Genomic DNA, 19,642 nt, shown 5'->3' on the forward strand with positions numbered 1-19,642 from the left:
CTTTGGTTGGTTACTTAATGAGACTTATAATCTCACAGTATTCGATGCCCTGCGGTACCGTCTTATGGTACCGTAAATCTTGATGCAAAGGAAGATGTTGAGCCTGAGAGATCGGCTCCACTAGAGGAGTGGCATCTAGTTACTTTGGATTATGGGTTGTGTATCACTTTTTAGATATGTAAATGTTAGTTTTTACTTTACTTTCACTGGATAACTGTATAATATTTGAAATACTTTTATTTTGATATACATGTATTTAAACTTTTGGTACTTAGTTGACTAAATGTAAATTACCCGCTGCGACTTTTGTTGTATACTTTTTGCATGTTGCACACATTTAGAGCACTTATCATTGGGATGCATGACTAGTATGATCAGCCTCCCAACGTCACGATTCTTGCATTTCCATACTTGAGAGTCAAAGCGTCACATAGCTCACCTCGTTGACCCTCATGTTTGGCGAGAGGGGTCGAGCGGTATATATAGTCGGCTCGCCCAAAAATCCTTTGTAGAGATCAAGAGCCATGTAAGCCTAGACCGCCTTGTTGACCATCATGTTTGATGAGAGGGGCTAAACAGTATGTATAATCGGGCATGCCTCATTGACCCTTGCACTTGGCGAGAGGGGTTGTATGCATTGCAAAATTGGAACTAAGACATAGACTCTTGTTTGATGATTACCAACCTTTCTTGCCAGGTTGACATTGGGAAGCCCAAAGTTTTTATTTGCCAGATGGAGGAGGTCTCTTCCAAAGTTGCATCGGGGTAGTCTTAGGACTATCTTGCACTCTACCGAGGGAGGGGCAGGGGCGCCTCAAGTCGCCCCCTCCTCTTTAGACCCCTGGGGAGGTAATCATCCATTTGCCATGACAGGATGTGGTAATATTTGGGTAGTCTCAGGGCTGCACTCTTCTCCGTAGGGGAGATCGGGCCAACATAGGGCTGGTCCCGCTTGTTGACCTTTACGTAGAGGTAGTCTATTCAAGCAGTACGTCTAACTAAACCTAATCTCACCCGTTGATGGGAGTGAAGGCTAGGCTGGTACTGCGCCTCCTCTTTGTCGTGGCAGAATAGGGTAATGTTTAGGCAATATCAGGACTAGACCCGCTCTTCTTGCGGGAGGGTCAAGATGGCCTATAGCTCATCTCGCGCTTTGGTACCCCAGGGAAAGGTAATTTGTTTGGCCAGTATGTCTAATTGAACTTGGTCCTGTTGGTCAACGCCCATGAGGAAGGTAAGGTATGTAGGGCTGTTAAGGACAGACCCCGCACTTTGCCAAAGGAGGGGTAGAGACGCCTCAAATCACTCTCTCCTTATTCATTCCCTCGGGGGAGGTAATCGTCCCTCTACCATGATGGGATGGTCAAGCAATGTTCGGGCAGCCTCTTTATGTCTTTTAGATGCAAATTGGGCAAGTTGTCCCTTAAACACGCCGTTCCACACTTGGATATTTTATTTTTCTGGGAAAAAACTGTATCTCATGGTCTACCAAGAAAAAAAATACAGTGTCTCACTGAAGCTCTGAAGCTGAGTATCACTCTGTGGCTCATTCAACTGTTGATCTCAGAAGGATTTCCTTCCTTCTACGAGGTTTTGGTGTTCATCTTCCATCTTTGCCACTTCTCTTCTGTGACAATCTCAGTACTATCTACATGATTGTTTTCTATACTTGTAGTAAACACAATGAGATTGACTATCACTATGTGCGTGAATGTGTTGTTCTTTTACTACTTCATACTTGGCATGTTCCCACATCCTTAAACTTGGCTAATATTTTTACCAAGCCTCTTGGACACCCTACTCTTCACATGTTACTATATCCAAACTTGGCTTTCTATCTCCATATAGTTTGCAGGGGAGTTTTGAAGATTCAAAAGGAAACTTATCCAACAGCTAGGAAAGTTCATATATGGCAACTGTACAACCAGCCACCATCTACAAATGCCCAACGGCTACAAAATGCAAATATGACAACCATACAGTAAGCCTCATATTTCGTTCCTATGTTTGTATCTCAAGATCAATCTATCTTTGTAATATTACACTATGTAAAAATCTCACACATTGAATATATATTGAAAGACTTTAGACTCTCACGGTATGTGAGACTTTTTCACAAACAGTACTTCCTGTGCAGTTCTCCTTAAGCCCTTCATTGATAATTGAGCCTCTTGGCAATGACGTCTGATGAAACATTTATGAGGGTCATCCTATAATATATATATATATATAACTTGATCAAAAGGTGAAATTTATCTTCGAATAGAACTACTCCATGCATGATCTATTTCCTTTTGATACGGACAAGTATAGATCACCATGCATGCATTAACGTCCCATTTTTCATGAGATGTTCGGAGTACTCCAAACTGAATTCTGAGATAATTAATTAATCTTTTGATTATTGATAACTTGGTAACAAATTCCAGAAAAAGATCATCACAATAGTAAATTTGTTACTTTATACACAGAGAGAGAGAGAGAGAGAGAGAGAGAGAGAGAGAGTTCATATATATAGTTTGAAGCTGGTTCAATGAATGATCATGCAGTAGTATATGAAAGCATGCTAATTAATTTTGAGATCATTAGCTAGCTTTTGATTATTGATAAGTACTCGAGTATGTATTCACTAAGAGATGTCATGTGTGTACGTGGTAGAGAGATTCAGGATTTTAGATATATATTACCGTGATTAATTAAAGCACGATATATATCAATATTCTTGAAAAAGCAGTGGTTCTACCCAACACTATACTTAGAGGGGGGGTGAATAGGTGTAATCTAATTTTTATGGCCTTTTGAAAATTAGACAAACAAGCAGTTAATAAATGAATCAAATAATACAAATAATCAACACATGATTTTGATCATGGAGTGGAAACTCATTTGAAGAACATCTTCAAAATTTAAAACCACTTCGGGTGTAAAGCACCACCTCAAATCCACTATAGAAATTTTAGTTTGTTACAACCAATTTAGAGACACTCACAAAACCTTTGTAGTAGCTAAACTTGGCTTGCAACACCACGAGTGACCCACTCGATCTCTATACGCATGTAGTGTCGGAACTCCGACCTTCCTATAGCTTCCCACGAGAACCTCTCGATCTCTGCATCAACGGCAGCTCCGGACTCTTCCGGCCAACAAAAATGTCAACTTCAATGGACTCAAGTAAGAGTTGATTTTAAATGTGTTGTGGTGGAGAAATGTTTATCCAAGAGAGAATCAAACAAATGGGGGAGAGTTTGCTCTAAGAAGTTCTTAGAGGCCCTTAGGTTTTTTGCTCTGATTCTCCACACACAGAACAGAAGTTAACCTGTTCTATTTATAGTTCCCATCAAATGAGGCGTTCAAAACCCTACATTGTAAGTGATCTAGAACATTGGCTCGAGCGAAGGTCGAGCGCCACAATCTGCCAAAGTTCGCTCGAGCGACCTGTCGAGCGAGTATCGAGCGGTCGACTCTGTCTGAGTTCGCTCGAGCTCAGTGTCGAGCGAGGGTCGAGCGACACACTCTGCCTGGGTTCGCTCGAGCTCAGTGTCGAGCGAGGGTTGAGCGGTTGAATCTGCCTGAGTTCACTCGAGCTGTATGTCGAGCGAAGGTCGAGCAGTTGAATCTGCCTGAGTTCGCTCGAGCTGTATGTCGAGCGAAGGTCGAGCGGTGCAATCTGCCCAAGTTCGCTCGAGCGCTCCGTCGAGCGAGGGTCGAGCGAAGTCGCATTCTTTGACCAATCTTCAAGCCTTTCCACAACAACACTTGTTACAACACTATTTTACACAGGTTTTCACAAGAATATACTAATACGCTCATTTTTCCCTCAACAATTCTTAATGCCAATATTTAAGCTAATTAACCATAAAAATGTATGGATGCAGGCTGGATCCCTAAAAAACAAAAAGGTCCTTCTGGCCTATGGCCAAATCAAGAGAGAAATTACTTGAGATGCATGACATGATAAACGGCCTAATTCATCCATTAAAATAAGGATAGTTCGGAAATGGTTTCGGAATAACCATTGGCGCGCATGCATGGTGATCAATCCATGACCAACTCATGGCTAAGCTCATTGTTGACATGCATTCAGTTCAAATATTATGTTAATGTCGTCCGTAGTTAAGCTTTTAGTTTTAATATTAAAAGAAATATTAGGATGCGCGCATTGATTTCTTATATTTAGGTACTACCGGTTTTCCTACATGCATACGTTTTGGAGATGATCGATCTCCAGTACTGACAATCATATAGCTATATATATATATATATATATATATGTATTAATATGAAGTGGGTTTTAAAATATCTCCAGTGAGAGAAATATAGATACAGACAACAATAAACTCTATAATGCCGCTTACTTCATGTGTTAATTGAGAGGCCTCTCAAGAAATAGTCTTTTACATTTTAAAAATACCCTCAATCAATAATTGATCATTATAATATGAGAAATACTTTTTGCAGTCGGCAGATGCAGTCGGCGTGCAGTCGGCTGTAAAAAAGTGAATTAATACAGGACCTATATGAAAAAAAAAATTTATTTTTATAACTTTTTTTATTCATGTAGGTCTCCCTGAATATAAAAAAAAAATTTTATAATTTTTTTTTATTTATTCCGTACAGCCGACTGCACGCCGACTGTATTTGCCGATTGTATGTAGCAAAGCCCTTATAATATTGAATAATGCTTGGGATGATCACTTGGGCCGGGAAGTAGCATATTCGAATAGAATTTCATCTTCTTATAGTTGTTTATATATATATATATATGTGAGTGCGTATTTATATATATATATATATATAATATGAGTCCACGCCATGAATAAAGAACCGTGATCAGCAGCTCTTTTAATTTACCAGGCTACCAGCTAAGCAAACTATAACAGTACTTGAAAAAAAAAAAATACTTGGTATAATTATAAAATATACATGAGCTTGCCGGTTGTATAAGGCATAATGTTAAGACTTAGAACACCCTAAGTCACAATCTTTTTTATTCATGGATTGGGTGCCAAAGTCTAAAGAGAAAAGGCATATGCATGCAGCTTTCATGTGATTGCCAAAAATACACACAGGTTACACATGAATGTACACACCATGATCACGATCGATGTGATATTGTGGCGTTCAACTTTTTATGCATGATCATGAACTCGATCCTTTTATTTTGGTTATTAATTTATATATAGAAGCTAGCGTCCCATCTGTTTAAATAATATGTAGAAAAATACTATTTATTATCTTCTTAGTTATCACATTCTCATCATCATCTCCTTATATTATATTATATGATACCGAATGATTAAAAGATAAGGAATGATGGTAAACAATTTTTCAATAATTTGATGTCACAATAATAAAAGATGATGCGAGGATGATTAAAAAGATGATTGATGAACTACACTTGTGATCAATATGTATTTGATATATACTTTAGTACTATTAATCTGTATTTCGAGATCATGATCATGAAACCATTGCCCTTTTTTCCCTTTAATCAATATGAAAGCTGTACGTAGCCTTAATATATTGTTGGTAGATCATATTATACATACATATATATGTTCATTAATTGGTGGATATAACATACGTTTTATATATATATATGTATATATATATATAAATGATCTGATAAATCCTCAAAGTCTAAAAAGAAGAATATTCTTGGAAGGCTTAATAAAAATGATTTGATTTATTTGTTAAATAAGTCATTTGAAAATGATAATTTTAATCAATGTGATAACAAGTCGGAAGTATCATCCGAAACTTCAGTTGCTGACCCATAGTGTATATATATATAGCTACCGTTTCTTATTCATCAGCTCCCTTAGTAGTATTTAAAGTACTATATTAATATTGATTATAATTCTCCTAATCTTGTTGATCTTGTTATCTGATCTACACGAAATTTAGTGTTGCGTGCGTGCTTGGATTTGTGGACAGAATTTGCTCATGGCATTGTGGATGCAAATATATATTGCAATTGCCTCGTGATCTTAAATCTGCATGCATGGAATATAGCATCAAAACATATTTAAAAGAAAAGTGAGTATTACGATGAGTATGATTAGTTGTGATGTGAATAAACTCATTTGGATAGAAAATGAGTATTTTAATATATAAAAAATAACTGACTATAAATAAATAATTTTTTTATAATACATGAAATTGTTCACGTACACGTTATTTGTATCTGCAATGGCTGTGCGTAGAATATTGGTCGAGAAACCATCACAAATAACATTCATTAAGGTGATCTTGTTTTTAGTTTTCGTGCATGATGACGTTGGGAGTAATTTTCGACGACAGTATCAACACGCGGACCGAGATCCAAAGCTATTCGTAGTCTAAATTATAAGAACAAAAATTTACAAAATATATTCCTCAACATATTGTTAAAGGGGAATTATTATAACTATAAAGAAATTATATAAAAGTAATTCTATAAATTTATATAATTTCATATGATTTGTTAAATTTAATTTTTATAATAAAATTAAATTTATAATCTAACAAATCATAAAATCATCTTAATTTATAAAATTATTTTTATATAAACTATTTATAGCTAAATATTTCTCTTGCCACAAACAAAATCAATTCTTGTCGCAAGCGGCATGCCTGTCGGCGAAGATGCCAAAGCGACATCCTCCTCGAAGTAGAATTTTCAAGTTTCCTATTTTGCTTTGAGAAAATCTATGGTGACCCGGCTAATGTTGGCACCTAGTACCCAAAAATGCAACTCGGTCAAGTCCGATGTGAAAAGAAACGAAAAGTAAAAAATTCCCTATAAACTATGAATGACCTTCCGATCCGCTGGTGTCCAAACAAGGCTAGCTAGCTCCGAAAACTTGGGCCCGTCCTTATTAACTTGAATATAATTATAAATATCGATCGATCCGCATTCCCTGCTTTCTACCCTCCTCCCGCGCCAGTCCTCATCGGCACAGCAACTCTCTCTCTCTCTCTCTCTCTTTCTCTCTCTCTCTCTCTCTCTCTCTCTCTCTCTCTCTCTCTCCCCTGGTTAGTTTCTGGGATTTTTATAGAGAATATATATGGCTGATGATGATGTATTAGAAGCGATGGATGAAGTAGTAAAGGAGGAAGATTCTATCGAGCTCAAAGAGCAGAAAACAAATTCACGGCAAAGGTTACAGAGACATGACTCTCTGGACATGGAGTCCAGCTTGTTTCCAGGCCATGACTCCAAGGTCGATCTGCCTCCACAAGCTTGCTCTATTTTTTTTTTTCCCACTAATTTTCATGATCTCAAATTGTTATAAAATGTAAACAAAAAAGACTAAAATTCTTTCTTCTTTTTTTTTCCTTGAATTTGAACTGATTTTATATCAAGACAATTGATGATTTATTAAGACAATATTTAATTTTTTTTATTATTTTTTTGGTGGGGGGAAAAGGCTGTGAAATGGTCTGTGATATTGCATCTAGCATTCCAAAGTTTAGGCGTGGTGTACGGGGACATTGGAACGTCTCCACTGTACGTGTATGCGAGCACCTTCACAGATGGTATCAAGGACAACGATGATATCTTGGGAGTTCTTTCTCTCATCTTTTATACTCTCACCTTGATTCCTCTCTTCAAATATGTCTTGCTTGTCTTACAGGCCAACGATAATGGCGAAGGTACGTAAGTACATATGAATAGGTTATTTTCGGTCCATATCTAATCCTGTAGAATTCGACCCCCTGATAAATAGATAGCCAACACATGCATGCATGGGGTATGTCCTTGTCACATGACTCAAACCCACCAAGCACTGCAACCCCAGTGATGTGCGGATACTGTACATGTAGTTCTTATCTATCTCAAACTCAATTACATGATGTAAATCTGATATAAATGTAGTACATATCTAGCACAGCACCCCTAGTGATGAGATAATTTGATTTTGTACAACCAAACCAGCCCTCAACCTAATGCCATGAAATACTACCACTGCATCTTCCTCTATGAATTCTTTCCCATTTTATTTCCTTTCACTCGACAAAAGATCACTAATTGCTTTGGGAAGCTGGCCCAAATGAATTGCTTTGATTGTTTATGTTTACATTTTCATGAGTACTCTTGTCCCCCCCAACTTCAAAAGTGCTAGCTGCATGGAGACGGATGGATTTATAGGAGTGTCATCTATAAGATTTATAGTTTTTCAATGTATTCTTCAACTTAGCTGAACAGTGTTCTTCCTTAATTACCTGTTTGTATGTGTGGGTCAAATCATGATCTTTTTGATCCTCTAGCTTAGTGCATGTAGATTAACATATTAGAAATACCCAAAAGTTTTAAGACAATTAAAAGACTGGATTCACGTCATGAATAGATCAGACCAAAACCTAATTCAGGGTATATACTGGTATATACCCCAAAGGGCATGAACACGCACACACATGCACACAACAGAACCTAATTACAATGAAGTTTGAGACATCAATGATAAAAAATAGTCAAACTTTTTAGTTGTCCTTGCAAGAATCATTCTTGAATGTGTTCCGAATATTAATTCATTGGATTTTAGGAGCATTAGTTATTAGTTTTTGAGGCCTGTATTTAAGTTGGAACCCCCGAATTCTTCACACATTATCCCTTCAAAGTCGAAACACGTTTTACGTAATTGGGGGATCTTAATTAATTACAAGTGAAGTCCAATTTGAGGCGGCCTCCTTTTCCCCTCCGAAATGGATTCAGTTTTCCAATTGATGAATTTATTTCCTGCTAGATCATATATATATATACATGAGAAACTAGGTACTCAAAACCTTATAATTCCTACCTTTTCCAGCCAATATTTAATTATTCAACAGACTTGCTTTCAGTTGGTTTCTTGATTAGGTGGGGCACGTATGTATGATCATGATCTGCATATCTCATCCATTTCGTCTTTTTTTTTTTCTTCTTCATATTTGCAAGATAATTATAAGTTTGACGGAAAAAATTACATGCGCACATCATGCATGTTAATTAGCCAGCTTTTGATGAACTTAATCGATCTCCTTTTTCAGGAGGGACGTTTGCCTTGTACTCTCTCATATGCCGGTATGCCAAGGTAAGTTTGATACCCAATCAGCAGGCCGAGGACGCTGACTTGTCAAATTACCAGATGGAGTTGCCAAACAAAGGACTACAGATGGCATCGTGGCTCAAGTCCAGGCTAGAGAAGAGCAACTCTGCTAAGTACTTCCTCTTGTTTGCCTCAATGCTTGGTACTTCCATGGTGATAGGGGACGGCGTTCTCACTCCCTGTATTTCAGGTAATTTGCTTAATTAATTACGCATTAATGATCATGACTACATACTTTCCTTTTTTTTTTTTTTCCCAACATGTAAGCGCGTGTACGTACTTCGTTCTAGATACATATAAAAATGAGATTTTACAGCATTTATTCATGTCTATAAAAATTTATAAAAAAAAATATTAAATATCAAATATTTAATAGATCAAAAGGAATTGATCATGATCAATACTTAATAAATGTAGTTGTTCTATTCGTCTGTTGTCAGCATTTCATGATTGTTTCTTGTTTTTGTCCTCTTATATATTCATGGCCTTTCTTCTTTTCTCATGCGTGTGTATAAATATACACATGAGAACTCTACACGGCATGCACCCTGTTTTCTGTCTCATATACGTCTTTTCTTCTCCTTTATTTCGTTGTGCAACTATCTCTGCTTATCTTTTAGTCCACATGCGCGCAGTGCCCTTGGTGTGAATATTGATCCCTTAGAATTTTTCGCTTTGCTCCTATTTATTGATGTTTTTAATAATACCCCAAATCTTAATTCCCTCTTGACAAATTATGTTAATTGTGATGGCAGTTTTATCGGCTGTTGGAGGGATTAAGATAAAGGCCCCACATGCAATGACAGAAGGTACGAACATATATATATATAATACAGAATTAAATTTATTTCAGTATTAATTAATGGTATATAATTTATGAGTATCTAGAAATTAATGGATTTTTTCTTTTTATATAACTTTTGTTCAAATTTTTATGGCTTAAATGGAAGAAAATTAGATAAATAGATAAAGAAATTCTCAATCATTTACCGTTATAGATTGTCTTGTTTGGATACCAAAATCATCTGATCAACTTATCTTATCTCATATCATCATTATAATTTTTTTTTTTAAATTTTTACACAACATATAATAATCAATTCAACTTTTTCAAATCTCAAAACAATAATACTATTAAAAAATAATATTATAATAATATTTTATTTAATTTTCAACATATTTTCAACTCAATTCATATCATTTCAACTCATTATCCAATATGCACTTAGTGAATTTACTAATGAAGAGTTGTTTTGATTGTAATTATAAATATATACAGAGAGGATTGTTGGGATATCAGTGGTGATCTTGGTGCTACTATTCATGGTACAAAGATTTGGAACAGACAAAGTGGGCTACAGCTTTGCTCCGATCATCTGCATTTGGTTTGCCTTAATCGCTGGCATTGGCGTTTACAATTTCATCACCTACGATCCAACTGTTGCTAAAGCCATAAATCCAAAGTACATCGTAGATTATTTTCGGAGGAATAAAAAAGCTGCTTGGGTTTCCCTTGGTGGCATTGTACTCGCTATAACAGGTTTGCAATTTTCTTGCCTTTGGATGCATATGAAGTACTACAAAGTAAGTAAACCAGCTTTCAATATCTTGTTTTTCTGCCTTTAGTAACCTCGATCGATTTTAACTTATCAGAGTTCTTCTATATATATATATATATATATATATATGTAAATCCATATGCCAAAAGTACTATTATATTAGGTCTACACAAAAATTTTATACAAAAAAGCTTAGAAACTGTAATGTGATCTGTTAGGTTATAAATTTATTTTTATTATAAAATAGATCGAGTCATTTTCCCTTGTGTCACTTACGAATATAATTTTTCTTACATTATTAGTCGTATAAATATGCAGGAACTGAGGCATTATTTGCGGACGTTGGTCACTTCACAGTTCGTTCAATTCAAATAAGCATGTGCTGTGTGACCTATCCGGCTCTCGTATTGGCATACACTGGACAAGCCTCCTTCCTTAGAAAGCACAGCGAACTTGTTGCAGACACCTTTTACAAGTCTATCCCAGGTGAACCAACTCATGATCCATGTCCTTATAATATAGCCATGATGTTTTATTCTGATCTCTCTCTAGCTAGATCTCTCTCTCTCTCTCTCTCTCTCTCTCTCTCTCTCTCTGTGAATCTAAATGGGTTGTATATGATGGATGCAGGGGGTTTGTTTTGGCCAATGTTTTTGGTGGCCGTAATGGCATCAATCATAGCAAGCCAAGCCATGATTTCAGGAACTTTCTCTATAATCCAACAATCCTTGTCACTAGGATGTTTCCCTCGGGTGAAAATACTGCATACCTCGACTAAGTTTGAAGGACAAGTTTACATACCTGAAATCAATTATATTCTTATGGTGGCTTGTGTGGCAGTAACTTTAGGTTTCAGGACAACTGCCAAGATTGGCAATGCCTATGGTAATCTTTAAGCACTCCATTTTTTCTTTAGTCTCTTTTAAATTTGCAACATGCATCCACAGAACACAGCTATTGGGCTAATTTGATGTAACTAGTGCAGTTAATTTCATAAAGGAACAGAATTGAAAGAATTCTAAACAAGCCTGAGAAGTGCTTCTCACCAAACACTAATTAAGATACTTAATGAAATTAATGGTGGTTTCGCACCTCTCATCATATTTTTTTAAATAGCATTTTTCTTTAAACGTACATTACTAAATAGTGGAGCCAAAGATCGATACATGTTGTTGGAACTATTAATCATCATTATGTGTTGTTTACTGCATACAGGGATAGCGGTGGTTTTTGTGATGACCCTCACGTCGACCCTCCTAGTGCTAGTCATGATCATAATATGGAAAATCCACATCTCTCTCGTAATTTCCTACATTCTGATTATTGGCAGTGTAGAGCTTCTCTATCTAAGTTCAACTCTCTACAAATTTGACCAAGGAGGATATCTTCCCCTAGCCTTTGCCGCAGTTCTGATAACCGTAATGTATGTCTGGAATTATGTTTTCCGAACAAAGTATTATTATGAATCTGAGCACAAAGTCTCTCCAGAGAAGCTAAAGGTAATAGCTGCTGGCACCAGCTTTTGTCGAATGCCTGGGGTAGCCATTTTCTACTCGGAGCTTGTTCAGGGCATCCCACCAATCTTCGAGCACTACGTGGCAAATGTGCCCGCTTTGCACTCAGTCCTAGTCTTCGTCTCCTTCAAATCGCTTCCAATAAGCAAGATCCCAGTTGAAGAACGCTTTCTTTTTCGTCGAGTAGAGCCTATGGAGCTTAATGTCTTTAGATGTATCGTGAGATATGGATACACTGATGTGCACACTGAGGAGGAGCCCTTCGAGAAGCTCTTGATGGAAAGGCTGAAGACGTTTATTGCAGGTAACTTTGGATCATTCCCAAGAATGATGCTGAAAGAGAGTAAGAAGAACCGAGAAATTCATGAGGATGATGAATTGGTAAACGGAGATACGGAAAATGAGGATGTGAGGCTTGTTGAAGAAAAAAAGCAAAAAGATCAGGCAGTGGAGAGAGAGATTGAGGCTGTCGACAAGGCATGGCATGCAGGTATTGTTCACTTGATTGGGGAGACTGAGGTGGTCGCCAACAGGGGAGCCAGTGTAAGCAAAAGAGTTATGGTAGATTATGCTTACAATTTCATGAAGAGAAACTTGAGACAGAGTGCTGAAACGTCGCTTGATATTCCTCACAAACGTATGCTGAAAGTGGGCATGACATATGAAATTTAGAGCATGCATGATGCTTGTGTGACGGTATTAAGAAGCCAGAAATAGTAGTTATAGTGACAGAAACTTTTATTCTCAAGTATACGATGTGAAGACGGTATTATAAGACAGAATACAGATCAATATAATTATGCATGGAAAAAAAGAGTACTGTTTACGTATGGCTTCTAGCCAATGCATGCAGGTAAGAATTATCTTCAATATTTCATTGGAAGTTATGGTTTTTCTCAAAAAGAAAAAAAGAATTATCTTCAATACTAGAAGACTAGTTGAGGTTTCTTTTACCAAAGTATTTGCTACACTGTTGATCGATAAATCCGCCCCTGTGCTAGCTAGCTGGCTTTTTTGTTTTATGACCTAAGGAGTCCTTGAGTTTTCAAATATTGGAACTTGCGAATATCCTAGTTATAGAATGCTTGGAACACGGTAAGAAAAACGAATTTTTGTGATTAATTTATTATAATAAAAAGATTATTCGTAACTAATTTTAATTATAAATAATCTTTTCGTTATAATAAATTAGTTATAAAAATCTATTTTTTTTTAAAATAGAACTCAATTCCTTCGTCTTATTTTCCATCTATTTCTTGACATCAATTAAATTGTTGAAGTGGTCAGATAATGCCACGTGTCTTCCACTTATACATCAGTTAAGTACATATCAGGAATGGTTTCAATATTCTCGAACGATGCATGTACTTATTGGCCTGCATCGTGGAGCTTCTGATCTATATATGTACTTAGCTACTTCATTTAATACAGTGATCGATAGACCAAGGAGGATTACCCAGCCTTTGTTGCAGGACTAATGACAATATTAAAACCGTACCTTAAGCTTGGGGCAATTAATTTGTTATGCGGAAGGAAGAAAGTGTATTTCGATCTTAACCCTTGATGATCAAAAGATCCACACGAGAAGTTAAAGGATATTACTTTTAAGACAAATAGTATCTGTCAAATAAAATAGAAGGGCTTTTGTAGAAATAAAACAAAAAGTGTAGCACAAATTGCAAAGTTGGAAAGAACAATTTCTTTCATGATAGGGCGAGGAAATTCTGATAAAAGGAAAGGACAAAAAAAAAAAAAGTAGCCCTCTTAATCCCCACCTATTTGATGACTTGTTTTATTATTTCCAGTTAGTTTTTGTAATGAGCTAGAATCCATGAAGGCTAGAATTTGGTGGGGTCAGAAAAAGAATAAAAGGAGGATACATTGGATTAGTTGGGAGGGGGTGTGTGAAACAAAGGCTAGATGAGGTTTGGGTTTTAAGGATGGAGGATGGAGGATCTTGCAGGCAGAAAATTCATTGCTTCATAAAATTTATAAGGCTAGATACTTCCCATGATGTTCTCTCTGACTCTAAGCTGGGCCACAATCCTTCATTCACATGGAGAGTATTATCCACAGCTAAGAAATGGCTTCTCAAAGGTTGCAGGTGGCGAATTGGTGATTGTAAAATTACAAAGCTGTGGTTTGATAATTGGGTTCCAGGGCATCAAAGCTTACTGAAGGATGGTAATGCTACAAGTGTGGAGGACGAAAATGAAACAATTAATAGTATTATTGATAGCCATACAAGATGGTGGAATGTGGAGAATGTTTGAACTCTCTTCAATCCAAAGGTTGGCAATGATATTCTAAAGATTATTATTGCTCCAAAAAGACAACAGGATAAATGGGTTTGAGCACAGGAAAGAAGTGGCATTTTCAGTGTGAGAAGTGCATACAAACTCATCAGAGGGCAGCGACAGGCCAATGTTGGGGAGTGTTCTTCTGCTAGAAGGCAACAATCTTTGTGGAAGGCTATTTGGAAGAGGAAGATTTCACAAAAAAGTTAAGGTATTTGTTTGGAGAGCATGTAAAGAAGGTATCCCCACTCTATCCAATCTCAAAAAAAGGAAGGGTCACCAAAGATACCTGTAGTTTTTGCAACATAAGTGTTGAAACTCTTTCTCATGCTTTACTTTGTTGCCCTCACATAAATAACTACTTGAATGGCTTATTTCCTTTGGTGAGTGAGATGGGAAAGGAGATTTCAGTGATGGATATTGCTATGCAAATACATGAGGTTGGGAGAGATGAAAATATGGTTGTGTTTTTCCTTTTAGCATGAGCTTTCTGGTTTAGGAGAAACAAGTTGGTGAATGAGAAGATATGCATTGAGCCTGATCAACAAGTAGCTGACAATGTTTTATCCTTGAAGCAGGAGTTTACTGCAATTCAAAATATTACTGGTAGTGGGTTGAAAAGATTCTGCAGCTGGAAGCCTCTTGAAAGAGATTTTCTAAAGTTAAATGTAGATTGAGTCATGTTTATTGATTTACATAGAACAGGTACTGGGGCTATTTTAAGAGATGAAAATGCAGTTATGATCATCATGGTAGCCAGCAAAGTCAAGCATGCAGTTGCAGAGGCAGTGGATATTGAACTTTTAACAATTTCCAGAGGCCTTCAACTATGTGCTAATATGGGAATTTTTAAAAGATTATTGTTAAGAGTTACTGTTTGTTATTGATTTAGAATCTTCAAGATGAAGTTGGTTTGTCATCAAATCTTGGTGTTTTGGTGATAGAAACAAGGAAGTTGTTGCCTTTGTTTCATGAATACAAATTCCAACATTTTGGTAGGTTAGGAACTGAGGTTGCTCGTAGACTTGTTAGACATATTTGGAATCTTGAAGCACTTAAGATGTGGTGAGATTGTTTTCTAGATTTTCTTTCTCAAGCCATTTGACTTGATAGATGTCTATAATATCATTTGTTGAATGATATTGTTCTTTCCATAAAAAAATAAATAAATAATAATAGCTTGCAACTCAATATGCATGCATGTCCATATTCAGAGTTAGCCAGTTGAGGATATTTATTCCCCCCAAAATTTTAAGCAAGTAAACCCCATGAGAGATCACTGAATGCATTATTGCCTGTAGACTCTATTAATACGGCCTACATGCAGATTATACTGCATGACCAACCTTCATGCATGTATGATTGCAATGCATCAACACAAAACTAGATTCGCATGTGTTGATCGATGATATTTGTCAACAAGCACTAAGTACTGTTCATGATCAAAGTCTAAAACCATATATACAAGGCATCGAATGTACGATCGAGCACGCTTAGCCTAGTTACGCCCATACACGTACACAATGTATCATATATAATACTAGTTTTGCCGGCCAAAATGTACGTATGCTTGGTAAATGCAAAATGCACCAAAGTATTAATCTGGATCATGCAGCTAGCTAGCTGGCACGTGTCCTCGTCAAATACATATATAATTCTCGGTCATGTTGTCCTGCATGTGACACCGCATGCTAGGTGTCACATGCAGGGGGAGTACTTATGACCCGCATGTTCACGTACGCTCTCTCTACTGTCAGATTCGTCGGGTTATTGGAAAATATATGGCATGACGTGCGGTTATGTTATATATACCATGCCAAGGGCAAGTACTACGTACGTACCCTTGCTATCATGAAAGACACAATTGATCAAGCTAGATATTCTGATATCCAAATCATCTATCTAACTAGCTATAGTTCAGTGCCTAGTTAGCTAGTAGTAATACTACTACCAAGCTAGCTAGGCAAGTATATATATAGATATATCATCTAGGTTCTAATCAACTATTTCCTATATAAATGTAATCTCATGTCCGTCATGATCTAGCTTCTGTCTTACAATCATCAAGAAAAACACATTAGGCAAGTGTGTGTGTGTATATATATATATATGTTTATTGTTTCATGTAAGTAGAGCTTAATTAATATGACATGAGAAACCCTAGCTTAAAAGCCATAAATTAAGTAGTTTTGACTCCCATGGATTTCTAGATCTCTTCCTTTATCTCTATACAAGAAGAAATTTTTATGTCCTCACAAAACTTCCAAAAGACCAGACATCTTGGACAATGATCAATATCTATCGCAGGAATAAACTCATTTGAGTTTTAGAAAAGAGTCCCATGTACTTTTGTCAGCCACCAGCGCCCAATGTAGCTCAGAAAAGCCGATCGAGCTACAGTTGATTGCTGCCCTATAACATGATCAGTACACTTACGTGAAAGATGCAGCATATTTCTCTGTTCCCTCCGTTCCTTCTAGTTAATTTTTATGATCAGGGGGTCCAGAAGAATATTTTTGTTAAAGATTGTTCCCGAGGTTGAATCTTGTTGGTTCTCATTCTTTGTCGTTTTTAGAATATTATGGGTTACGTTACTTACGTACAGGAGTTCATTCAAATATTATATAGCTCTAGTCGAACATGAGTACTTCAAAGTCAGTCATGAAGCCTGGTATTCCCAACGACGTCCTATATACCAGATTCAAGCACTGACTGATCTCTATATTTCTCTTCCCCACCGATATATATTTCATGATCAATATTCAAATTCAACTGATTTGATTCACTTAAAAATTTTCTGATAACAAACAAACAGAAGGCAAAACAACAATGGACTCAGACCCTCGATCCCCTGCGAGCCCCAACCACCTCGTCCCACCACATCCACCTAGCGCCATCATCACCCACCAAACCCACATTTACCATCCTGGAACTCACAAATATTGTATGCTCATCAGGACCAGTACCCTTAATTCCTATGAAAATTATCCTCTTTCCTTTAGACATGAGTCATAGAATCATATACTGATCAGATCTATATTATGCCTGCTGAAATATGCAAATACAGCTAGAGGTTCAAACCTCAAAATTGAAACGACAATTATGGTACTACTGATTATGATGATATATCTCACAAATTAACAAAATAATTAAGGCCGGAGGCCCCCATAATCTACCTCCTGCCATCAATCACATCGAAGTTAATCAACCTCAAGTTTTTCAGTATTGTTCCTATATATTGTTGTGAATTGGGACCATATCTCCGATCTAGAAAACTTCATGATCATACTAGAATTTCCCAAAGATCTAAAAATATAATTAATAAAACCCTACCAGTACTATTATAAGACACTTCTATATGCAGACACATAATATTTTCACAACTAAAAACCTAGTAATTAATGAGATTTGGTCATATTTTCTTGTCACGTTTCCTGCAACAAAACCTCATAATTAATCCAGAAAAAAGGACACAAAAATTTGATCAATTTCATATAATACCTAAGCTAAGAACAGTGAATTGAAGATCCATTGTCAATAATTCGTTTGCACACAAGTAGTACCTAAAATCAGCCCTCTCCCCACCCCCACCAACCTATTATATAATGTTCGTGAACATGATGAAGTGTCTACAATATCATTATCAGCATCAAAATGTTTATAAATATATGTAAGACTAGAGATTGTTACCATGCTTCATGTTTTTCAAACTCGCCTGGACTGAGAGCTATTATTACTTCTATCAATCACATTAATTGAATTTCAAGTGAGGAGTAGTACTCGGAACAACTGCAACTTTCTTTGGTGTTTGAGCTCCATAGGAAATTGATGTCTCGTTCTTTTCTTCACCGTTGCTGAACCTACCTTGTTGAGCTCTCTCCTCTTCCAACTCCCTATACCTTTCCAAATACCTTCTCAACGGCTCTCCATAGTCGTCAAATCCTAGGGTTGCCATGGCCCAACAGATATCATCCCCGTTCACTGTCTTGCGCTTCTCCTTGCGACACTTGTCCGAGGCTTCTCCAGTAACAAAGCTAATGAACTCGGAAACACACTCTTGCACGGTTTCTTTCGCTTCCTTTGAGATTTTGGCGTTTGGAGGAAGAATCTGCTTCATGATCCTCCCAACGTTAGCTATGGGGAGCAGCTGATCTTGCTCTTTCATGGCGGCATGATCTTCACCCGAAGCACTGCTAGCACCATCGAAATGGTACTTAAATCCTTCCCTAATGCTTAACTTATTTTCCCTGTTATCAGCCATATATCGAGCTCTATAAAGAGGACAGGCTTAATTCGGTCCTCTCAAACACAGACACGTTGCTTTCCCTGATCTATTCTGGTTGCTATATAGAACTATAGAAGCATGTATGTGGTGGATGCATGTCTACCTGCATGTGCAGCGTGTATACATGGAGATGGTAAAGGTTTGGCCACATGATAAAGGGACAATATATATTAATATAAATATCTTTTTCCCATTAAGTTAAGCAAAGGACTACTTCTCCTTTTAAAAATTCAAGCACATTTGAAAAGGACCAATCCAATTAATTTTATAACTTAGAAGGGAAGAAATTAATCAAAATATGCAGACTGGATACAAAAGTCATGAATATCAAAGAAGAGATTTATCTTTCCAACTTTAATTCTATATATATATATATATATATATGATATTTGTAATTTTAGAATATGCAAATTTCGTATATTTCTTTTGAAAAAAAGTAGTTAAATATGTATGTATATATATGTATGTATATTTTCTAGAAAATACTCTAGCTATAAAAAGATGTTATAAAAGTAATACTACAAATTGACGTGGTTTAATGTGGTTAATCAAATTGTAAATTTTTTTTTTTTTTTTGTATAGTAGATCTAATAGATCAGATAAAACTATATCAATTTATAAGATTATTTTTATATGATTCTTTTATGGATGGAGCAGTATTTATATTTTACATTACAGACATAAAAATATGGTGGCCCCTCCCCCAACCTCCAGTTTTGGACCTTAATGATATCAGTTCAAGGTTCCCAATAAGTAGTTCGAAATTAATATTGGGACAGATCATGCATGCTTAAACAATGATGTTAATTTGAATTTGTGGATGACACACATGCATGCACGTGTCGGTGTTGTGGTTACGGTCTAGATACAACCAAACCAACACCTAAAAAGCGCTGATTAATTATAAATTAATGAC

The 19,642-nt window shown here is 36.5% G+C and overlaps 2 protein-coding genes across 2 annotated transcripts; one reads left to right on the plus strand and one right to left on the minus strand.

Annotated features, from left to right (window-relative positions):
* Nucleotides 1–6,737: 6,737 nt before the first annotated feature.
* On the plus strand, nucleotides 6,738–13,102 carry LOC122318196 (potassium transporter 5-like). Its single transcript, XM_043135392.1, has 8 exons — nucleotides 6,738–7,205; nucleotides 7,413–7,638; nucleotides 9,013–9,261; nucleotides 9,827–9,880; nucleotides 10,351–10,611; nucleotides 10,949–11,116; nucleotides 11,261–11,515; nucleotides 11,846–13,102. The coding sequence occupies exons 1-8, from the start codon at nucleotides 7,050–7,052 to the stop codon at nucleotides 12,814–12,816; spliced, it is 2,340 nt and encodes a 779-aa protein (XP_042991326.1). The 5' UTR covers nucleotides 6,738–7,049; the 3' UTR covers nucleotides 12,817–13,102.
* Nucleotides 13,103–18,059: 4,957 nt separating this feature from the next.
* On the minus strand, nucleotides 18,060–18,852 carry LOC122319123 (nuclear transcription factor Y subunit B-1-like). The gene has a single exon (XM_043137042.1). It carries the CDS (start codon nucleotides 18,700–18,702, stop codon nucleotides 18,193–18,195), a length of 510 nt encoding a protein of 169 aa, XP_042992976.1. The 5' UTR covers nucleotides 18,703–18,852; the 3' UTR covers nucleotides 18,060–18,192.
* Between the last annotated feature and the right edge of the window lie 790 nt (nucleotides 18,853–19,642).

Source organism: Carya illinoinensis, chromosome 8 (assembly GCF_018687715.1).
Source record: "Carya illinoinensis cultivar Pawnee chromosome 8, C.illinoinensisPawnee_v1, whole genome shotgun sequence".
Classification (NCBI taxonomy): Eukaryota; Viridiplantae; Streptophyta; class Magnoliopsida; order Fagales; family Juglandaceae; genus Carya; species Carya illinoinensis.